Genomic DNA, 22,690 nt, shown 5'->3' on the forward strand with positions numbered 1-22,690 from the left:
CTGATCAGATCACTTAACCTTTGCATAGGGGAAATGAAGCTGAAGAAAGCATTGGAAATTGTCTGCAGTGAAGGTGGATCATTTCAGAGGAGAGGTATCTAAATCTGGGGAAATAAGTAGCATCTCAAATGCTTTTTTTAGCTGTGCTATATCAGCATGTACCTCAGTTCCAAGTTTAAAATGAGATTTTTCTCTTTTTTTTTGGTGAGGGATGAGGCAAGGGAAAGATTTGTAGGTTCTAATCATACATGCTTGTATTATTTTTTTTATTAGCAGCTGTTCTTTCCTGCATCTTTGACCAAGGTGTGAAAATGGGTTTGATCTTTCTCTGGCACATTTTGTTGCCTGTTTGTCAGTGGAAAATACAACCTCTCAGTGATAATGGTATTCATGCAGTTGCAGTAAAATGCAGCCAGTAACCCAGCAGATGGATTCACAGTGTGTGGTTTGTGTCTCAGGAGCAGACAGCAGCATTTTGTGTGGCTGGATGGAGCTGGGTGAGCAGCGCTCCAGGTTTTATACAGCCCTCATCTTATAAACTGGATCTGTCATCTTTGGATCTTGGATAGATGTGCATTACAATTTGTAGGATTAAAGGGCATAAAAAGATCAGGCTGGATGGGTGTGGAGTAACCTGATCTAGTGGAAGGTGTCCCTGCACATGGAACTGGATGATTTAAGATCCCTTCCAGCAGGAATCGTTCTCTGATTTTATGAGCGCCTGGCAGACTTTGTTATTGACAAAGCACCGGTGAAAAATACTGCTGAAACTGATACCTTAGTTATGAGTGTCTCCTTCCATCTTCTGCCTTGTCATCTGCAAGAACATAAGAGAGTTCTTCCAGTGGAACACCACGGTGGTGGTGTCTGCTGCTTCAGGTGCTAAATGTGGTGGGTTTGCAGCAAAATCCTTCTACAATTTATGCCTCAGAGTACAAGTCCCTTCTGGGGCCTGCAGGGACTAACAGCCCTCAGTTACTTGGCAGCTGGTGCCTTGGTGGTGCAGCAGCTGGGCTGAGAGCAGAATGGGGGTAGTGACAGCTTTTTCCCTGGAAAGTGTCGTGTGTTATTTCACACAGTGAATGCAGGAGGAATCTTCTCCTGCAGAAACAGAGTTGGGGCTGTTCAGCCTGGAGAAGAGAAGGCTCCAGGGAGATCTCAGAGTCTCCTCCAGGACCTAGAGGGGCTCCAGGAGCGCTGGAGAGGGACTCACGTGGGCATGGAGCAGTGGGACAAGGTGTTAAACTGTATGAGAATGGGTTTATATGAGATATCAGGTAGAAATTCCTCCCTGGGAGGGTGTTGAGGCCCTGGCACAGGGTGCCCAGAGAAGCTGTGGCTGCCCATGGATCCCTGTAAGTGTCCAAGGCCAGGCTGGATGGGGCTTGGAGCACCTGGGACAGTGGAAGGTGTCCCCACCCATGGCATTAGAGCTGGGACTGGATGAAGTTGAAAGTCCCTTCCAACCCAAACCATTGTAGGGTTCTCTTCCATGATTCTGTACAGCCTGCACGTGGCTCTCTGAAGCACTTGGTCACTGCTCAGTTCAGTGCTTGTGCAGCTGAGGATGGGAGTGGGATTTGTGTTCTCCTGAATTCCTGGGCTAGAATGAAAATTGGTAACTCTCCAACTAAACTGTCTTCTCTGTTGTGTTCCTTGTAGGAATCTTCAATCCTCACAGCTTAGAGTGGTTTCTTCACCTGCAAATAGCCATCCTGTCATAGTGCTAGTTACAGAACTGCTGTTTGATGGGGGATCTTTGAATATTCTCTATTTCTTCATTCTTTGGACACTCTCCCTACCCATTTCCTTTGGGTTTTCCTGCTGTAGTGATGAATGCTTAGAGAACATTCTTGCTGCTGTTAATGAGATTCAGACCTTTCAACAGCTCAAGGCATCTTGAATTCTTATCTAAGATTATTAAGTACTGAAGCTTTTATTTTATTTCTTCCTTTCTGAACCAACAATTCACCATCTTACAATTGCATATATTTGGACAGAGCCTTAAAATTGAATGCAGTTTCTTAACAGCCCCTCATTATTTTTTTGAAGTATTGAATGAAATACATTTGAACTTAAGGGGTTTTTTTCTTTAAGGAAAGAAAAGAGAAGTTATTCCTGGAGTAGTTACTTTTTAAAATGAAGTCTTACCAGTGTGCACCACTAGAGTGTAGTGCTCATTGACAGATTATTGCTGGTCTCCTTGTAATTCTGCCCAACAGTGAGGCTGCTATGGATTATTTTACAACCTGCAGAGATACCAATTTTTTCTTTATAAATTATGTATTTTTTAAAGATTTCATACATTTGGGAGCAGTTTGTCGTGGATTTTTTTTTTTAGTACTTTACATCCCAGTATCTTGGAAAATAAAATAGAAAATGTAAATCAGTTTTAAAACAGTTTTCTTTATATTCAACCACTTTTCAGCAGTATTTTAAAAGCTCTGGAAGGTACATAACACAACTACCACCAGTAGCAAAGAGAAAATATTTAGTTCATAATATCTGGCAAGTGGAGCATCAGTCCTGCCTGCCTTTCATCTTCCCTGTTTGATTCATCTGGGTTTTTTTTAAGCTGAAGGATTTTAGGCCAAGAGTGCCAATGCAGCTGTAATCCTCAGCACAATATGGAGCTAAGCCAGTTGGACTTTGTAGGTAATGATCACAGGGAAAACTGTGGAAATGTGATTATTAATGTATTTGTATAAACACAGTAATTGGGGAGGGAATTGCTCTAGCTCTCTGAGGACCTGTATTTATAGGAAATCATTTTCAAAATGGAAAAGATCTGACATGATTAAACTATTTTAGTAAAACAGCTTGGCTTTCCAGGTTCAAATCACTATGGAATCTCTAGGTTTTCTGATAAATTGGATGGAATGTTATTACTTATTGTCTAGTTTTTACTATTCTGTTATTCTTCTTTCTTGCTGTGTGTTTTAATATATGAATAGTTAGGATGTTTTCTTATTCTGCTTGATAAAATAACCTTTTCTCAGAAAATTACAATCTTGGAACATATAGATTGATTTATATGCAGATTTTCTTATTCCAGATAGTTGTAAAACTCTAATTATTTTTTTTAAATTATTTTCTAGTTGGTCGAATTATGTTTCAGCTCTTCTCAGACATTTGTCCAAAGACTTGTAAGAACTTCCTTTGCTTGTGCTCGGGTATGTAGTTGATATTTCAGATTTTTATTGTTAATAAATAACATTTTTAATGTTAATAATCTTATTGATAGAGGGTTTTTTGAGAGTTATGAATGTCTTCTTCCATCTTCTGTCCAATAGTGAGGCTTCTGTGTATTATTTTACGACCTGCAGAGATACCAGTTTTTTCTTTATTAATTATGTATTTTTTGAAGATTTCATACATTTGGGAGCATACATTTGATTTTCACTTCTGGGTCTGCAGTAGAGGCAACACTGGTGATGTTCTATTGGTACAGGAATGTAACTGTTTGAATAAGTTTAAAATTAAAAATAAGCAGTGGATTTTTATTGATAATAATTATTTGTTTATACAAGTACAAACCACAGCCATCTGCAAGGCCTGTGCCCTGCTGAGGAGGTAAATTATAATGGAGAGGGGATGCTGTCCCATTCTGGACCATATCATCTGCATAAAGCCATCATCAAGCCAGGGTATTTTTGGCAGATGGAGGAGGACAGGATGATCCTGGCATTGCTGTCAGAAGTAGATTTGGCCCCTGGAAATGTCCTTTCTGCCCAGAGAGGGAGGCATTTAAATTCCAGCAGCTGGCCTTGCAGATGCTGCCCACCTATGGAACAGAGCTGGGCCCATCTGCTAAGGTGCTTTGTCAGGAGCTGATTCCCTTCTGATCTCAAACTGGCACCACTTGGCCCCCGATGCACAGTGGGTCACACTGAGCTGCCACTCCAGGTGCTACCAGGGCAGCCAGTTCTCCTCTGCCATCCCATTTCAAGGGCTTTGCAGGGCATGGAAAGAGCTGCTTAGGCAAGATGGGGCTCAAAGACAATGATTATTCTTTTCCTGACAAAATTCATGCATGTCTAGAGCAAAAAGAACAAGGCTGGTGTTTAGCCTGAAACAAAAGAGAAGCTGAGCTCAAGAGCAGTGTGTTGGATGTTGTGTGAAAGTGTCTGAGCTTAGGGAGGTGCTGCAGCTCTTGCCAGTGGAACAACTTCTGTATCTTTTACCTGACTGGGAAAGCACTGGCTGTACTCTACAGCAGGGTAAGAAAAGGGACTGGGACTTCTGGCCACAGCCAAAGCTCCCATCTCACCACCAGCTCTGTTTAAGAGTTTTAAGTTTTAAATGGAACAGAAATGTTATCATTTATGTGTTCATAATTTCAGAAAATACCATGAGAGTATTACAATGCCATAAAAATACTTCATTTGTGTGAAGTATAGCATAGATCACCCTTTTCATTGTTAATTTTTGAAGCTCTAAAATGTTGCAACTGATGTAATATTTGTTTGGAAAAGTGTGTTGAAAACTCCTCACTGGAGGGTTTTACGATATTCCATCTTATTAAAACAATTCCAATGCAGACTCTAGTCTGAACTGCTTTTCACTTCTGGGTCTGCAGTAGAGGCAGCCCTGGTGATGTTCTGTTGGCACAGGAATGTAACTGTAGCAGCTCAAGTGCCATGCAGGATCCCATTCTCCAAGGGGATTTTCCATAGCCCTGAGGGACATCCTGAGACATGACTGAACATGCAGGCAGATATTCCATGGTGGTGTTTGATGAGAGGTTTTCCGTGCTCTACAAAGAGGGGAGGAGTGTGTCCATCCCTGTAATAAACAGCTTTGCTTGCATAACTCATGTGGAAATCAAAAATGGGGCAGGAGGAGGTGTGAATTGGGATTATGGGTGTGGAGAGCCAGGTAAATAACTTGTATTCCATGAGTGAAGGATGATAAACAGCAGTGCCCTGAGTGGGTTTTGTGCCACAAAATGCCCTTTGCCCTCACCCTGGCAGTGCTGGGCTTGGAATGGCAAATTTGGGATGATTGAGCTGGCAGGGAATTTGGGGTGGCAGAGTAATAGATTGCAGCAGGGAAGTGTTGGCTCTTGGTAATGAGTGTATCTGCATTTCTGAGAGTGCAGAATATTTGGTGAAATGTCCTCTAACCCAGTGTCAAATACCTATTCCATAACCAGTCATGGGGTGAAACTGAACATTGGGTTATTTGTCCTGTTATTTATTCTGTTAATTTGTGTTTCAGTACACTGCATCTCCTGTAGATATGGATAATGTGGGGCTTTAACTGTTGCACAGTGAATAATATTATTATTATTATAACCTTTTGCTGTTAATTGCCACATTCTGCCAGCTCCCCTGCTCTGGGAAGCTCAAGTCAGTGTCTCTTGACCAGTATAAATCCCTCATGGACCTACTGCCCAGAACCTCAGCCCTGACAGTCATTTTCACCTCATCCACAAGCCCAGGGCAGCTTCTCTTCTGAATTTTGGCAGAAGTGCTAATGAAACTTGAGGTTGTGGGACCACTAACTCAAAAATCACCAGCCCACCTGATCTGCAGCTGGTGTGAAGGGGTGGCCAGACACTGTGCATGGATTGGGGAAGGTGTGGAAGCTTGGAGTAGCTCAATCTCACTTTTCCAAGTGTGGGTCACATTGAAACTGAGTTGAAACCTGTTTTCCTGGTTTTTCTCCTGGGAATGATCTGGCTCATCCAGATGTGTGAGTGCTTTGAAAAGGATACTGTGGCTTGCATAGGAGTGTAGCTGTATCCACAGAAAATAGCTAACCCACCATTATCCTGAACTCTTTTTTATAAATTACCCTGAATAGATTTACACACTCCTTCTTGAGGGGGAAAGGAAAATTTTTTAAGAAACAACTTAATTTTCACCTCAGAGTCCCCTTGTAAAGATCCCCCTTCTGGATGGTGAAAAGCCAGCTGGTAGGGCTGTGTTATCTTTTAGTTATGGCTGCCATGTCCATTAGAACTAGGGAGGGAAAACCCTTGGAATTTGTTCAGTCTGTAGATTGTTTTTGTTTCGCCTTCTTACAGGTGAAAAAGGAATTGGCAAAACAACTGGGAAGAAGCTGTGCTACAAAGGCACCACATTCCATCGTGTGGTTAAAAACTTCATGATTCAGGGTGGGGACTTCAGTGAAGGTAAAATGGGCTTTTAAAGCTGCTGAGTTTGAAATGGAACAGAAATGTTATCATTTATGTGTTCATAACTTCAGAAAATACAATGAAAGTAGGAGTGCCATAAAAATACTTCATTTGTGTGAAGTATAGCATAGATCACCCTTTTCATTGTTAATTTTTGAAGCTCTAAAATGTTGCAACTGTTGTAATATTTGTTTGGAAAAGTGTGTTAAAAACTCCTCACTTGAGGTTTTTATGATACTCCATCTTATTGAAACAATTCCAATGCAGACTAGTCTGAACTGCTTTTCACTTCTGGGTCTGCAGTAGAGGCAGCCCTGGTGCTGTTCTGTTGGCACAGGAATTTAACTGTTTGAATAAGTTTTAAATTAATAATAAAGCACTGAATGAGCTAGAAATGTCTCCAGAAGGAGTTCTGGATTTTTAGTTCCTTTCCTGAAATACCTGTCCTTACCAAAATGTCTGTTTTCACTGTGTCCTGAAATCCTGGGCCTGACCAAATGAGCCTGAGGAGGGAATATCCTATTTTGAGAGTCAAGTACTTTTGAGAGTCAAGTACTTGTGTAAATGAAACAAAAATTTTTAATTGCTGCTTTTTAATCTGTAGGTAATGGAAAAGGAGGTGAATCTATTTATGGTGGCTATTTTAAAGGTAAGAGCAAATATGTCTTTGCAGATTCTCTGTTCAGTCCTGAGATAAAGAAGTCTTGATTCCCAAACTACTTAATGAAAACAGGTTCACTCATAGATCACCTTTTGCATGAAACTAATGTTGCATGAGAATTCCTTTTATATGCATGACTTTCAGATAATTTTTTGTTAATATTTAACTTAAATTGACAATTAATTAAGGCTAACATAATTGGTTAAACATGACTTTCAGCATGGAGGCTAGGCAACTTTATTCATGAATAAACTCCTATCTTCCTGCCTAAAACTGTCAACATATTCTTTTGTTTATAGAGAATGTGGTCTTTTGCAAAATGAAAAGGTAAGAGACAAAAGCTCAGTAACACAAATTCAAACTCTGTTCCCTTGTCCCCTCCCTGGTAAATATATAGACAACTGCTAAGTCCCTTTGTAGATGGATATCTCTGTTGCTTGGAGGAATAAAGAGTTCTGTGTCTAACCTTTCTGAGGGTTAATGACTTATTCTGAGAGATAATTCCAGCTCTAAACAGTGATTTCTTCTTTTGTTAATTTCCCTTTTCCTCCCCTTCCCTACTCAAGGTTTGTATGCTTAGGGTTCATTTCTGACTTCATTTATATGCTACACAAGTCATTTTCCTTGCAAAGAATTGATAAATAAATGTACATGACCTCTTGTAAAAATCTGTTGGAAGGAAAATGGGGAGTTTTTAAATTATTTTTTTAAAGACATACAATTATTTCTGTGAAAAAAACAGGTGGTTATTGATATTCAAGTGTTAAGCCAGTGAATATAATTATTTACAGCCTCTGGTTCTGTGTGTGTTGCAAGTAGCTGTGGTTAGATGCATGAAACCAAGTTTCTCTTAAAAAAAAAAGCACAGTTTGATGTTGGACTATTGAAGATTTTAGTCAAGGAAAGGCTTGAACAGATCCATTTACTAAGAAGTTACTCAGGGTTTGTTTCTCCTGGTGAATGCTAAATATGCAGGATTGTGTTTTGATATGTGATCTAAAAATTAATAGCTTTGTACATTTAAATGAGTACTTTTATCTTTGGAAATTACCTGGAGAAGGTCTGGTTTTATATTCTGCTGTACAACCAGAACTCCTCTTTAATTCACTGCAATATAAAATGCATGTTGTTTACTCTTTGTGGCTTTTATACTTAGATTCAGATACAGAGGTTTTTCCCTTCTATGCTTTGAGACTTCCAGTTTTGGGTGTAGAGGTGGCATCTTTTAGTGTGCCATACCAGGGAAATAAACAGCTTGTTCTCCTGACCTTTCCACCTGGAGTGTAAATAACAGCATCATGTATGTTAATTCTTGTTTTAGAATGTCAATATTTCTGCCAGCTTGTTCTTACCCAAATAACTCAGGATTTAAATCCATAATCTAATGTTTATTGAAGACACTCATAATGACTTGAATTATTTTTAATTAGAAATGTTTGCACTATATCTGCACCATTTTAAGAAACAAAGTTTTGTCTCAACTGTAATTTGAAGAGACTTGTTTAAACCTGATTGTTGTTTTTCCTCCAACCTCTTCCCGTTTCTCCAGCAGCAGCAGAATTTCTCCTTAGAGCATCCATAAATTACTAAGAAAACAACCTGCCTCCCTTGCCAGGGAAAATCTGACAAACATATTTTTTCTTCAAACAGATGAAAACTTTATTCTCAAACATGACAGAGCGTTCCTTTTGTCAATGGCAAACCGAGGGAAACATACCAATGGTTCCCAATTTTTCATGTGAGTAGAAGTGATCCCACAGTGGAGCTTTTCTTACACAGAGAAGCGCTGTTCATGAGAAAGATGGTATTGCTAAATTATCCATATCCATGTTCTCCATCTGATCCTGGCTAGGACTGAGTGGCACCTGCAGTAGGAATTGGTCAATATTTCCTTGTGGCATTCATTTAGATTAAAGCTGGTGCTCCATGGGTGTTCTTCCTTTGTGGCTTTTTCCCCCTAAAAATATGATTTATGTTCAGTTCTTAGCAGCCAGGAAGTAGATTCTTTGCTTTGTGGGTGCACAAATCTCATCAGATTATCTGCAAATGACAGTGATGAGAATTGTATGTAAGGGGGAATGAGATCTAGAGGTGCTTTGTATGGTTTTGCTCTTTTAAAAATGATGATTTATTATTTACTTTTGGGGGGTGTTTTGTTTGTTGTTTTTTCAGGAGAAGAATGAGTGGGGATTTTTATTTTATTATTTTGATTACTATTATTAATTTTTCTTGAGTATTTGTTCCTGACATGCTTTTTGAATACATTATAATTCTGTTAACTTGTGCATATACCAACACTATGGTAGAATTATGTGCTGATAACCAGATTTTTCTTTCATTACCTTTAAAAAACTGCCATTCTAGTAACCACATTCTGTTAATTTCTAGAAATTACAGAAAACACTTTTACCTTTACTCATAAGTAAAACACTCAGGTCTGATAATTGAGGGTTTCCTGGTCAAAGCAGGTGTATTTTAGGTTGAGTGTCAGTTTTTTTAAGCTTGCCAGCTTTGATGTGATTATTCATTTTGTTAAACTCCCTTTTCAAAATTGCCTCCTGTTAATGTTTACCAGTTTGTATTTGGAAAGAGCAGGTTGATAACTGTAGTAGTCTGGACATACTTTGTGAAACATCACTGGGGTTTGAAAAGTCAATTTTAGCATAGTTGCTTAACTAGAAAAAGTCTTTTTTTCTTTGCCATCTTTCTTGGGGGATAAGAATGAATGGCGCTTCCCTGTCTTCAGTAAAGGAGTAAATTGTCCTCAAAAATCTTGGTTTTCCTTTGCCTGAAAAAGATCTTCAGTATGATATGATGTAGTTCAGATAAGAAACATTTTTAGGTCTTTTCCTAAAAAATGTCCTGAAAATGGAAGATGCATAGGAACCTAAAAGAAAGTCTCACACTTACCACTGTTTAGACATTCCATAGAGATAAAATTGTTTCAAAAGCTTGTTTTCTGTTCCCTTCAAAGGCAGTTTTACATGTTGTGCTTCATTACAATAAATCTGAAAGGATATGTGTGCACATTAATATGGAAAACAGTTTATATAAATACAACTCCATGGCTTAATAAGCTCTCTGAAGGCATTGCTTCATTATTTTTTACTTGATGACTTGCCTTTGGGTTCTCTTGCCTTCATTTTCCATTTTTAAGCTTATCTGAACATTAAACATGAAAACCTAATGATGTCACATCAGTCAAGCAGCTGTCATTTGAGGGCTCTAAAGTTTCTTTTCTCTCCTGCATTTGATTCCAAAGTCATCTTCTTTCCCTGATGCTTGGTAGGCTCAGCTTGTTCAATCAGACTTGAACGCCTTGTCTCTCCCCACACACCAAAACAGCCCAAGGTTGTGTTGGATACTAAATTATAATTAATACAGGCCAATAAATGAAGATTATTTAAAAGCACTTTCATCAAATACTGAAGTATTTTGAAAGATGCAGATTTCTTGAAAAATTCTGATTTTTTTTCGTAGAATCACGTTAAGGAGAAGTGTGAGTTCAGTGGGAATTGAGGCAGAGTAAGAGACCTAACAACTTCTGCGTGAGCTGGATTCACCTGAGCTGCCTGCAGGAATCCAGAGCTGCTTTAGGCTCCTGGGGTGTCCTCTGTGGCCTTCAGGATGAGGATGCTCTGGAGCTCCTGCCTTCCCATGCAGATTTCTCTAATGTCTGAAAAGGCACCAGCCTGCCCTGGAGCCAGGGAAGAGAATCAGGATTCCAAGTGGGGAAACAGCTCCTAAAGGTTCCATCTCAGCAGTTTGTGCCTTCACTTCAAAATGCAGTTTATTAAAGCAGTTCGTTTTGCTGGGTGGCATTTGTCTGATTACTTTAGGGAATATACAGTGCATCTGTAGAGCTTTTCTTTAATAAAATATTTTCTTCCTTTACATTTTGAGCTGAAATTAAAATGTGGTTTTTTTACTCCCAGTAATGCTCGGTTTCTCTGTAGTTTATCATTAGGTAAAATATTCTTCAAATGTTTAACCTGAAGAGCACTTGAAAGGCAATATTCAGTGGTAGCCTTCAGATTTTTTTTCTTTTTTAATTGTATATATTTCATTTCATTGATTAAATTTTTAGAAAGGAAGATAGTTCATCTTAGCTTCTTTAGAGCTCTGCATTTGTTCTCAGGGATGAGAACTCTGTATCTTGTACACATCTAATGTGGCAGATAAGGAGTGCAAATAAGTGATTTTCTTTTCTATAACAGTTTGTCCAAGTAGGGCTAAAATAATAGCAAGGATCCTGACTTACTGTAAGAGTTCTGTTAAATCATCAGAATTCCCTTCTCTCCAGAGAAAAGTTTATTTGGAATAATGAGTCTTTGCAAGAAGTAATCAGGCAGTAAGTGTCTCTTTGGCATATTGCACCAGCAAACCAGGCACAACACTGCAATGCCTAAAAGTTGATTTAAAGTGGACAGTTTTACTTGAAATAGACTCTCCAGACTCATCTTAATGTAAACAGGCATCTGAGCCATCCTAAAAAAATCATCAGCTTTCTTGGAGTAGTCAGCAATTTCTCTGGCATGAAAGAGCTTGGAGGATTTATGGGCAACAGTGAGAGCTGGGCATGGAAAAGGCAGTGGAAGTGATGTTAGGAGGCTTCAGGGGAAAGCATGGACTGAAATCCAAGTGTGCTGGAGAGTGGCACAGTGCAGAGGTGCAAGGAGTCAGAAATGTGTTTTTGTAGTATCAGAAGTGCTGGGTTTAATGCTTGCAGACTATTTTCCTCCCTTTTTTGTTTGGTTTTTTTTCCCTTAATTGAGTAGGAGCAACAGTTGGGTGGGAAGGAGAAAGAGTGTAGCTGAGGGAGGATTGTAAATTCCATGTACATGTGCTGTAAATAGGCCAAGTCTGTTCTCATGTGCCTGAGGAACATTTCCTGCTCTGGAGGAACACAGCATTTTGCAGCAGAAAGGATCCAGAGAGAATCCCTCTAGATTTGTAAAATACTGCAATTTCAGTTTTCTTTACCCAGAGGTTTGTAGCAGTTCATTGCAGGCCTGTGTTGGAGAGAGTTGTAAAGGCACCAGGTTAGAAATTGGCTTTTGGTGTTTCCTGGGAGCCCACTCTGATTTTTTTTTTTTTTTTTTTTGTGAATAACTTCCTGTAGAATCCTCAGGGGTTTTACAAGTGTTCTAAACGCATGTGGGGATGTAAATCTGTAACATGTGGGTCCTGAGCTAGGAATCCCTAGGATGGGGCAGAGATAGACAGGAGCCACTCCAGAATCATCTTTTTCTGTATCTCCAGTAGCTGCTTTGAATTGCTGCTGCCAGCATCACAGAGCTGATACCCAGGGCTGTTCTGGATTTTCCAGCTCAGTGGCTGAATTCCTTTGGGTGATGTTCTGGAGCCATGTGCTCCCTTCTCTTTCTCTGGAAATATCTTGTCTCTTTAGAGCCATTCCATCATTCCTGTGGCCATCCTCCACCTGACAGTGAGGAATTCCCAGCACAGAATAGTGCAGCTGTAGTGAAAATGAGGGAATAAAGTAACATTAATGAGATTCCCGATCATTGCTCAGCTCTGTTTCCCCTCTCACAACAAATCTGCCAAGCTACATTTGTAGCAAACCACAAGTGCCCCTGCAGAAGGAAGAGTAAAGCAGCAACAGGAAGCAAAACAAAGTAACCTCTCTGTGAAAAGAGGGAACTTTTGTGCCATAATCGTTTAATTATAATTCAGCTGTGGAGTTTGCTGAGGAATAAGCCCTTAGTGCAACCTAAAGAGGAGTCCTGGATTCTGTTCCTTATCAGTTCAAATGCTTGGAGTTCTTGTTTCTCAGTTCCACAGCTATTTAAAACTTGAGTCTGATTTCCTATTACTGACAGCAGATTTTTTTTTTTCCTTATTGAGGGTGTTGTTGGTTTAATGTGTCTCTCAAGCTCTGCTTTCTTGCCCAGAACTAAATAGGATTTTTTGGTTTAAAAATGTTTTAACATGTGGTGCCATGCCCAGTTCATAAACTGAATCAAAGGAACCACTTTGATCTGCTAAATGAAGGATAAAATAATTTGGGAAGACTCTTGTTTTGATTTTGCAAATTATTTTTGAATGTTACTAGCTCATTAACATTTTTTAATGTTACTAGCTCATATCTTTTTGGTGTCCCAAACCAGGTATTTTTCTAATCAACAGTTAATAATTTCCTTTTTTTTTTGTTGTTGTTGTTGTGAATGAAATACCTTTAAGCTAATTATTGAACAGTTGACTAATGCAAAAATGAAAAAATGTCAGATGGAAGGGGCTGATGTTGAATTATCTTTGAGCATTATTGGTACATTTGCACTTCTCACACAAGCAGGTCCCATTGGCTTGATCAAAAGTTGATGGAAAAATGAAAACATTCCCAGGATACTTTAATGTGTCATCATTAACAAAGAGATAATTAATCACTGATAGTTTGTTGGGGGTGGGGGGAAGGGTTGTAGTTGACCTCAGCTGATAATGCAGTTTTCAAACATTGCTGCTGCTCAGAATTACACCAGGGTAAAATCCAGTAGCAGCTGCTGCAGCTGTTTGGGCTTTTTTGCACCTGCAATGTGGTTTTTGTTCTAAAATTCTGAGCAGAAGCAATCAATGCACATATTTTAGAGAAAACACTGATTTTTCTTACTTGTAGAAAAGCTTCATAGTAGGAGAAGGATGTTAGCTAACTGTGAACTGGCTGAAGTTGGGAACTCCTGGCTGTTCACGTTTCCTGTGTGAATCCAAATGTTTGTGTGCCAGCCTGGGGAGTTCCTGCTTAGGAATGGATTCAGCAGAGCCTCTGAACCCCTGTGGAGCTGCAAGCATGTGAATAAACCCACAGAAATTGCTTATTCATCTGCTTCAAGTTGGGCATTTTTTGCTGGATTGAGACTTAGAGGGGAGTGAGGGCATTCTCTTTCTAACTGTTTGTTTTTGCAGTTTTGCAAGCAGGTTTTGTGTCGAGTTTTCTTTTTGTTTTTAAGGAGAACTTTAGTTTTCAAAGTGTATTCTAAAGAAAATTTAGAGCCCTCTTTTAGGCATCCTTTTTCTGCATACAACTTGATTAATAATAATTTTAAACTTGTATTTAATAAAACATAGACTCAGTTTTGTCTGAAAATGTATTACAATTTATTTCTGCCATTTTTGTGTAAAATTTACAGAAACAGTGTTACATCGTGCGCTCCAAAGGTAATGTCTCATTCCTCTAAGGCTGTGTCCTTTCCTTTTCTTTCTGTTTTTCTCTTTCTTGTTTTTCTGATCATATTGTTATGTGCATTGAACCTTTTCTTAGGCCTGAGGTTCTTTCGGGGGGTGGGTGAGAACGTGCTTTTATCAAAAAGATGATTTTCTCTTCAGCAGTATCTTAAACCAATTTTAACTTGAGTGAAGAAAGTTTTTTGTCCTTCTGTAAATAACCTGCATAACAGTGTCTATTAAAAGGCAGATTTTAAATGGTTTAAATGATGAGAGCTCTATATAGAAATGTTCTAATAAAGTATTATTTTGGGGGGATGAACTCATCATGGCTTTAGGTTTCCACAGTGCCAAGACAGGAGGTAGGTTTGCTCCTGGTTAAGTTCTGAAGCCAAAGCAAATATTCAAGGATTGATGCAGAAAAACCTTGGAATGCTTTTTTAAAGTGCACCTCTGCAGAATAAATGTCACATTACAGCCCTGACACTGAGGTGAGAAAACTTTCAAAGGCACCACAAGGATTTAGGGCTCTGTTTTCCATGACAGTTGTTCAGTCACCCAAGTCCTTGTGGTGCATCTGAAAGGTTTCCCTGTGGGACAGAGCTTCTCCTGGAGTTCTGTCTTGGTGAACAAGGACAAAACCCTGTCCATTTTACCTCTCAGACTGCCAGGGGAATTGGGCAGCCTCTGCATGGGTTTAATGCACCAACCACCCCTTCCTCTGCTCAGTAAGCACCAGTCCAAAGGCAGCTCCTGCTTAGGTCATTTGCTTAATTAGTCTCCAGTGCTGCTGCAGCATGGCAGGAGCACCTGCAGCCTTCCCAGCCCTGGTTTTGAGCTTATTGCTGTTTCCAGCTAATTCTAAACCCTCAGACTTCCCTACTATTGGTTTCATTGAAGTAACCCACTTCTATTTTTTTCACCCCTTTAAATCAGCTTCATAATTAAAGCCACTTAAACTGTTTACTTAGCAGCAGGTTGTTAATGCAGTTAACTCTTGCTTCAAGAGCTTCAAAAGCCATAAGGATTTTTCTTTTTGTAGCAATATGCTGTGTTAGCAAGGAAAAATCAAAGAACACCCACTGCTATTGAAAAATTTAATGTTGTGTTAATAGCATTTATTCCCCTGTGTTATCCCAAAGAAACTTTCTTTATTATTCAGTATTAAGGAAGTGGGTGGGCTGGTTGACATTTGGAGCTTAAAAAAAAATCAAGAGTGTAAACACTCCTGATTCACAGTTCCACCTTTTGAGATGTGTTCAGCACTGCTGGGTTTTGTGACCTAATAGCTTAAAACTCGAGGGAAGAGAAGTGTTTAAGAAGTAATATTTTATTCTAGCAGTGAAAAACTGACTTCATAGCAAATCTGTGTTATTGTAAATCTAGAAAAATCACCTGTGATTGATTATTTATTTTGAGAGAGGGGAGTTCATTGGAAGAGGGCTTTAAAAGCACAATAGTGCTTGGGAGGAAAGAGAAAAAGAATGTCTTCAGAAGTGATTTCTGTTTTATTTCTCCCCCAATACCTGAACAGGCTCTGATGTTCTTTACTCAATATTCCCGCATAGCAGGATCCCCTGTGCAGCAGGAATTCAGGCTCACTTGGAGAAGTAACTTTAGTTTGCTTTTGGAAAAGGATTCACAGCATTAGAATCCAAAAGATTTGTACAAAAGGCAGTTGCATTTTCCATTCAGGCTCAATGTGAGCAGCTGAAAAATAAAGAAATCTTCATTTATCAGTGAAGTGTAGGTGGCACAGAATGTCTGCTGTTGATTTTGGGAAGCCTCTGAGGTTTTGAGCTGAAGTGTTTGATGATTTAAGACACAAATACTGCTTTGTGTTCTGAGTCAGGGGGCCAAGCAGGTAAATGGGGAGTGAGAAAGAAGTTGTGGGAGGTGAGGGGAAGCAGAGAATCTCTCATATTTCATAACTCTTGTTTTTTAAAATAAACTGTCTTTAAAGTGACCTTGCAATCTAAGAAGCTAACAAGCTCAGAAACATTTAAATCCCACTGGTCACCTAATATTTATCACCAAATTTTATCTTCTCTGTGATTAAAAATCATAAAGTTACATTAAATGTGTATTTAAAGACACTTGGAAATTGTTTACTGCATGCATGTACTGGTACTTGGTACAGCTTTCAGTATGCACACTTAGCTAAACTTCAAACAAGCACCATGTAAAAGTTTAAGAAAGCCTGTGTGTATAATCTGTAATTTTAATTTGTTAATTCCATGTATTTAACTGTGTTTTTTCACTATTTTTGTCTTACCTTCACCTCTTTTTTTTTTTTTCTGTGTCATTCTCCTCTTTTACTTCATCTGAATTCCTGATTTTATTTTATTTTACCATCTTCCCATCTTCCTGTTTGTCCAACAGAACAACAAAACCTGCTCCTCATCTCGATGGGTAAGAATCCTTTCATGTTTCTCAAATGATTGCTGAAGTTTGGGGGTTATATTGAAAGTAGACAACAATGGGGAAACAAATCCTTAACTCTGTGGAAATGATACAATGGGATGAGATGGAAAACAAAAGTTTCAGTTCTATAAAAATTTCAAGTCGCAACTTATTTCCTAAAGCTGGACAAAAACTTGAATTGTCTTAAATCCTAGGATTATTTCTTTAAAACTGCTCATAGCCCTCAGCCCATAAATCTGAGAGTTGAATTGCCAAATTTAATATATTTGAGCAGTCATCTCTTCTGGGGCTTGTTTTTATCCCTAAAATTTATGGGGCAAATGGAAGACAGAAAGAGAAATGTGGTACCATAGAACAAAACCAAGGATTCCTTTATTTTAACTGTCCCTGCAATGCCAGGGGGGAATTGTATCCTGGGTTTGTAGAGATCTATAAATTCTGCTCCTCTGGGGAGGAGTTCTGTCATGTTTATAGATTGGCTCTTGATCTCTGTTGCACAAAACTGCAAAAATAGAAGGGTGGGTTAGGAATTTTAATCTGTTTATCCTGCCCTTGTTGAGGAGACGAGACTGCTTCAGTTTGAGGGAAGTACTTGATGTCAGAGTGGATCTTTGTTTCACATTGCATAAAATCTGAGCACTGTTGTCAACGTTCAACTTAAAATCATTGAAAAACCTTATTTAATGCGTTAAGAGCTCAATGTTTCTATCTCAGACTGACTTTTAAATGTGAAATTAATTGGAAAACCGTCCCAGCGATTCACAGACGTTTTATACTTTGTAAATTATTCCTTTCTGCAGTGTGCACGTTGTCTTTGGGCTGGTTATTTCTGGGTTTGAAGTCATAGAACAGATAGAAAATCTCAAAACCGATACCGCGAGCAGGCCTTACGCAGACGTGCGAGTCATTGACTGCGGGGTGCTGGTCACCAGGTCAGCTAAGGATGGTGAGTTCCCAGAATTATTCATTAGCTTTAATTCAATATGCCCAAATTAGTGATGTTCATGTGTGGGGAAATGGATTTGTAGGGAATTCTCCAAGCCTGACAGAAGGCTCACTCAGTGTGTGCATGTGTGTGCAAACCCTGAGATGAGAAATGCTGACTCAGAAATGCCATGGAATGGACAGACATTGCTGAGGGAGGAATGGAACCAGGAACAAGCTTCAAAGGGTGGCCTTGCAAATAAGACTTTGAACACAGACATAGAACAGGAAAGATGCACTGTAGTGAGACCCACGAGGGGTAATTTTATATGGTGGCTCTAAGGCATTTTCAGCATGGTGTGGCTAAAGCTGACAGGCCAAGAAACACTTTATAATGCATTGGAATTAGGAAATGGTTGGCTTCTGGTTGTGATGGTGTGAATGGTAACATCTGTATTGTCTCACCCTTCACATGAGACTGAAAATGGAATAAAAGCTTTTAAACCACCTCTCAGTTGCCCCAGCTCTGGGTCAGAAAAGGGCTTAATCCAACATCCCCCTCCCAGGAGCTGTTCCTGGTCTCTCCTTGCTGTGCTACAGAACCTGTTGAATGACAGAGTTCCTTTTGTTCTTCATGGTCTCAGGCTGGTTTGTCCACTCTTGAAGCAAATAGGGAAGAACTCAAGGTCTGCTGGAGTTTAATCAATATAATTGTACCAGTGTGACCCTGGCAGCTCCAGGATTTCCCCCTGAACAGGAGGGACTGTAATCAAAATAAGATAGGTGACGATGTATCAGAAGTTTAAACAGAAATGAGTGGGTCAGAAAAGGGCTTAATCCAACACCCATGTTCTCAGAGAGTGCCACAATTCCACCAACAGCTAAAAATCATTATGATAGATGTGTAGAGTCTTAGTTCTTGCAAGCCTGCAAAATGTAAATCTTAGTGTAGGAGAGGAAGGCACAGCAAAAAAAAAAAAAAAAAAAAAAAAAAAAAAAAAAATTTCTGCCCTCAACATCAGTCCCCTGTTCATGTTAGAGGTTGCCTTGACAAACTCAAAAAGGAATGAAAAGTTATTTTTCTGTGTTTGAAAGAGGGAGACGCAAATGCACTTTTCTTAAAGTTGGATTTTGTGCACTCTCCAAAGGTTTATTTTAAGATTCTGTAAACTTAATATATGCAAATATATGGTCAAGGTCTATTTTCCTTTTCATGAAGATTCATAGAGAATAAATGATCTTAAATATATGTTTGGACAATCTCTGTGAATTAGTGGAGTGTTACAAGTTTGCATTTTCTACCTAATTTCTGATTTTTCCTTAGGATAAGGTGGTAATTTATGTCCTTTAGAGGAAGTCAAGAGGAGCTCTAGTGTGAAAGTGTGAGGATGCAGAAAAGAGGAAATAACAAAGTTTAAAAAAAAAAAAAATACAACTGGGACAGCAACTAATTGGTTCTTAATCTTTGATTTGAAACCTGTGCATTGTTTCCAAAAGCACCTATTTTTTTTTTACTATAAGTGGCCTTTGCTTATCTGTGTAGTCTGTCTTTGCTGGAAAATATTTGTATAATACCAGCATGGATTTAGACTGGGCACAATCAGATGAACTTTTGATTCTTTGATATTGTGAAAAAATTCACAGAGCTTTTCTAAAATGGCCCATTTGTATATTTATACATCTATAAAATGATGTGCTTTGTGCTTTTACATGCACACACGTGTGCACAGTGTCAATTGAAAATATCTCTTCAAGCTTTGGAGAAGAAGAAGAAAGTTTGCTCTGACTCAGAAGCCTCAGAGTCCTCTTCCAGTGCATCCAGCTCTTCAGAATCCTCTTCTGAGAGTGAGGCTGAGAATGAAAGGAGCAGGAGGAAAAAGAGGAAAAGAAGAGCTAAAACCAAACAGTCCAGAAAACGAAGGAAGGAGGAGAGGAAGAAGGAGGATCCAAGGTGCAAGCGAACCTCAAGCCAAAGACGGTGACTGGTCTCTAAAATCTAACAATTGCAGTAAAATCTGGGGAATTCTGCTTTGTTTTCATGAAGTGCTCAAGCAGTAAATATGAAGATGCTTTTAAGTTTGGGGTTAGGTGCATGATTTTATAAACAAACAACCTTAAAGCTGAGCTTGCTGTTGAGTTTTCCATGAAATTTTAGATCTTTGTAGATAAAAGCAAAAGTAATGTTGAAATGACTAAATTCCTGCATGTGAAACTGTTCAAGGCACAGCACACCTGTGTAAAATGAGACTTTAAGCAAATTGCAGAATTTCATCCATATATTTGATTAGAGTTAAAAAATATCTCACAAGGTGTAAATGAAAAGCAGAATTACTTGCTGTAAAACAAGGACTGAACTTTCTCCTGTAATAATGGCCCATCCTCCCTCTAGCCTCAAATGGGTTGTGAAACACATCTTGGTCTTTAAGCCAACTTTAAGTTTGATTCATCTTGTCTTGGAATCCAGTTGGACAAGGGATTTCCCAGCTAACTGTGATGTCTCACCCTGCTCTTTCCCTTAGCAGCCTTTCTGACAAGAGCGATGTCGCAGACAAAGTCGACCTTAGCACCAAGCGGGACAAGCCCGTGGTACGTCCTGAGGAAATCCCCCCAGTGCCTGAAAATAGATTTTTGCTCAGAAGAGATGTGCCTGTTGTCAGTATAGAGCCTGAACCGTAAGGAACTCTGAGCTTTTTATTCTGACTTGCTGAAAATTGTGCATGAAATATTCCTGTTAACATTCTCTTCCCGGTGCTGCTGATTGCAGTGCCAGGATTGCTGCATGTGGTCATTTCATTGTCCTTTTTACAGTTTCTTTTCCTTGCAACCTGTGCCAGGGGTTTTCAGTGAGGTCTTGAGATGATTTCATTGGTCTTTAAGGTGTTAAACGCAATTAAAAACAATTAATGAATAATTTCAGAAGTAATCATGCAATGCAAACCACAGGAAATACTTGATTGCAAGGGAGACTTGGGATTGGGAGAGGTAATTTTTCATCTTTCTTAGACTGATGAAGAAACTTTGGTTCAGAATCAATCCCCTGGAATTTCATGACTTTAGCAGTGTTTGAGAATAAGAGAAAATACTCCTCTTTTGCTACAAAGGAAGTCACAAATTCACAAGATGCTTTCAAATGTGTTTTGTACCTCCACTGTCAAATTTCATTGCTTTTGTTGCTGAGGTAATCCATTACAGTGGATTAGCTCTAAAATCAGTGTTGGGTTTTTGTTTGGTGTTGGGTTTTATATTCCCTTAATGGTACAGTCTCCTGTAAGTCTTTCCTTGGAACATCACTCATATTCCCAAAGATTTACTCACTACTTTTGGGGATATTACATAGGCTGAAAGAAGCAAAGCTTTAGAACCTGTGAACTATCCTGAGCTGGGATCCTGAAACTCTTCTGCCCATGTTGTCTTCAGGATTTGTGCCCCAAACACAAGTTAACCTCTTGTGACAGTGTTTTGCAAGTTCATTGTTAGCATTAATTTCTGTGTCAAGAGATCAGGCTGCACATTTGGTTGAAAACAAATACATGTTGATTTGCCTTTTGTTGCAGAACTCTCTTGCTTTGTTTCTTGAAAAAAACACTGAATTCTGTCTGAAAATGAATAAGATGATGAATATTTCTCATTTTTAACTTAAACTAATTGTAAGTTAATTGTGTTTTTTGCTGTGTAACTTCATACTTTATTAATTTATGTAGGAAGCTTCTTGATGCTGCACCAGTTCTGACTGACCAGAAACCATCAGTCTCTAAATCTGGACGAAAAATTAAAGGAAGAGGCACAATAGTATGTGACAATTTTATTTATTCCTTTATTTCCTCTCACCCAGAGTAACTTCTCAGACTTTGAGCTTTGAATTTCCCTAGAGGGCCTTGTATGACATTTTATTTACATGTTGTAGGATCCAGTTTAGAAAGCACTGAAATCCTGTCAGGTAGTTGATTTTATAACACTTCTTTTCCATCCATCCTTCCTGTTACTGTCTTTTAACTTAAAGACTGTTTGGAGAAAAAAAAAAGCCTAAAGGGAATTTTTGGGAATATTTATGTAAATAAAGACTTGGGGGAAAAAAACTTAAAGTGGAGTGGAATTGGCTTCTGCCAGATATTGGGATTTCTGTCATTTTTTCATCATTTTGACACCCTCTCAGCAAAATTAAGAATAAAAAAATACGTCGTTTAGGGCTGGCAGTTGCAGAAATACTTTTTTCTTCCATCTCATATAGGCTTTATTAGCACAGTTTCTGTCCAGGTGTGATGTTTTTCAAAATCCTTGTTTGTAGGTTCCACAATACTCCAGAGTATAAAATGTGAGAATTAAGGAAGTCCATGACACCCTGCAATCCATTCTTCTGTAAAAGCTGTTTTTTAAGTAGTCATTGCTTCAGCTGAAACAATAGGGAAGCTCAGATTATCTTGATTTTGGTCTTTTTTCTATAAGAAGGATGTTTTAAAGCCTTCTGCAATTACCTGGATAAATAAATACATGCATCTTTGTGAGTTTATTCTGGGGGACAACACTTTTTTTTCCCCATTTCATTGCTTTTATAAGTGGCTCAAAATAATTGAGTCAAATCCAGATGTGCTTTTATTGAGTCAAGGAGGATCTGATTTCCTCCCAGAATTTACCTAAGTGTGTATCCCACTGGGTAATGGAAAATAATGAGTTAGCAGTAGCAGAGTTCTTCTTTCTCTGCTGCACAAGTAGCTCTTGTTGCCTACTTAAATGCTCTGCCTAAGCATAATTTTTTTAAATGTGAAGCTTCGTTGCTCTTTTTTGTGAAAGAGTTTGGGGGTTTTTTGTGATTTTTTTTTTTTGTGTGTGTTCAGTTTCTTATTTTTTTAATTGCTTTAAAGTGACTTATTCTGTATTCCCATTTCTGAAGAGTTGAACAGCAGTATCTTTTGAAATGGGGTTTGTTTTTGCTCCTACAAACCGTGAAGAGTCTGACTGAAGTGAAACATCTGTGCTTTAAAAGCAAGGGTGGTTATCTGCAGTAATTGCGATATTCCTAAAGGGAATCCATGGCCTCCTCCTTGGTTCTTCCTTTCACGTTTCCAAAAGCTGGCTGAGCCAGTGACCTCTCTCAGGCTTAAAAGTCTATATGAAAAATATAAAAGATGCAGTAGTTGTGCAGGGAAGCCTTGCTGCAGCTGTGTGTGTTTGCTGTCCCAGCGCTATCACACCCCGCCGCGGTCACGCTCCTGCTCCGAGTCGGACGATGAGGAGAGCAGCGAGACCCCTCCCCACTGGAAGGAGGAGATGCAGAGGCTGCGGACGTACCGAGCGCCCAGCGGGGAGAAGTGGAGCAAAGGAGACAAGTAAGAGGCTCTCCAGCACAGCTTTGAGGTGTCCTG

The 22,690-nt window shown here is 39.0% G+C and overlaps 1 protein-coding gene across 9 annotated transcripts in view; it reads left to right on the top strand.

Annotated features, from left to right (window-relative positions):
• The window catches only part of NKTR (natural killer cell triggering receptor), a 37,807-nt gene that overhangs the window by 5,156 nt on the left and 9,961 nt on the right, over nt 1-22,690 (top strand). For 2 of the 9 annotated variants that reach the window (XM_084216116.1, XM_084216118.1), the window contains exons 2-11: nt 3,099-3,173; nt 6,032-6,139; nt 6,747-6,791; nt 8,454-8,541; nt 16,365-16,394; nt 17,207-17,352; nt 19,086-19,308; nt 19,850-20,002; nt 21,032-21,119; nt 22,509-22,654. In XM_084216116.1, the coding sequence (XP_084072242.1) occupies nt 3,099-3,173; nt 6,032-6,139; nt 6,747-6,791; nt 8,454-8,541; nt 16,365-16,394; nt 17,207-17,352; nt 19,086-19,308; nt 19,850-20,002; nt 21,032-21,119; nt 22,509-22,654 (1,102 nt within the window). Of the gene's footprint in view, nt 1-3,098; nt 3,174-6,031; nt 6,140-6,746; nt 6,792-8,453; nt 8,542-16,364; nt 16,395-17,206; nt 17,353-19,085; nt 19,385-19,849; nt 20,003-21,031; nt 21,120-22,508; nt 22,655-22,690 lie in introns of those variants that run through there. The other 7 variants (XM_084216117.1, XM_084216124.1, XM_084216119.1 and 4 more) reach the window with 6 other exon arrangements.

This window comes from Fringilla coelebs, assembly GCF_963513975.1.
Source record: "Fringilla coelebs genome assembly, chromosome: 1".
Classification (NCBI taxonomy): Eukaryota; Metazoa; Chordata; class Aves; order Passeriformes; family Fringillidae; genus Fringilla; species Fringilla coelebs.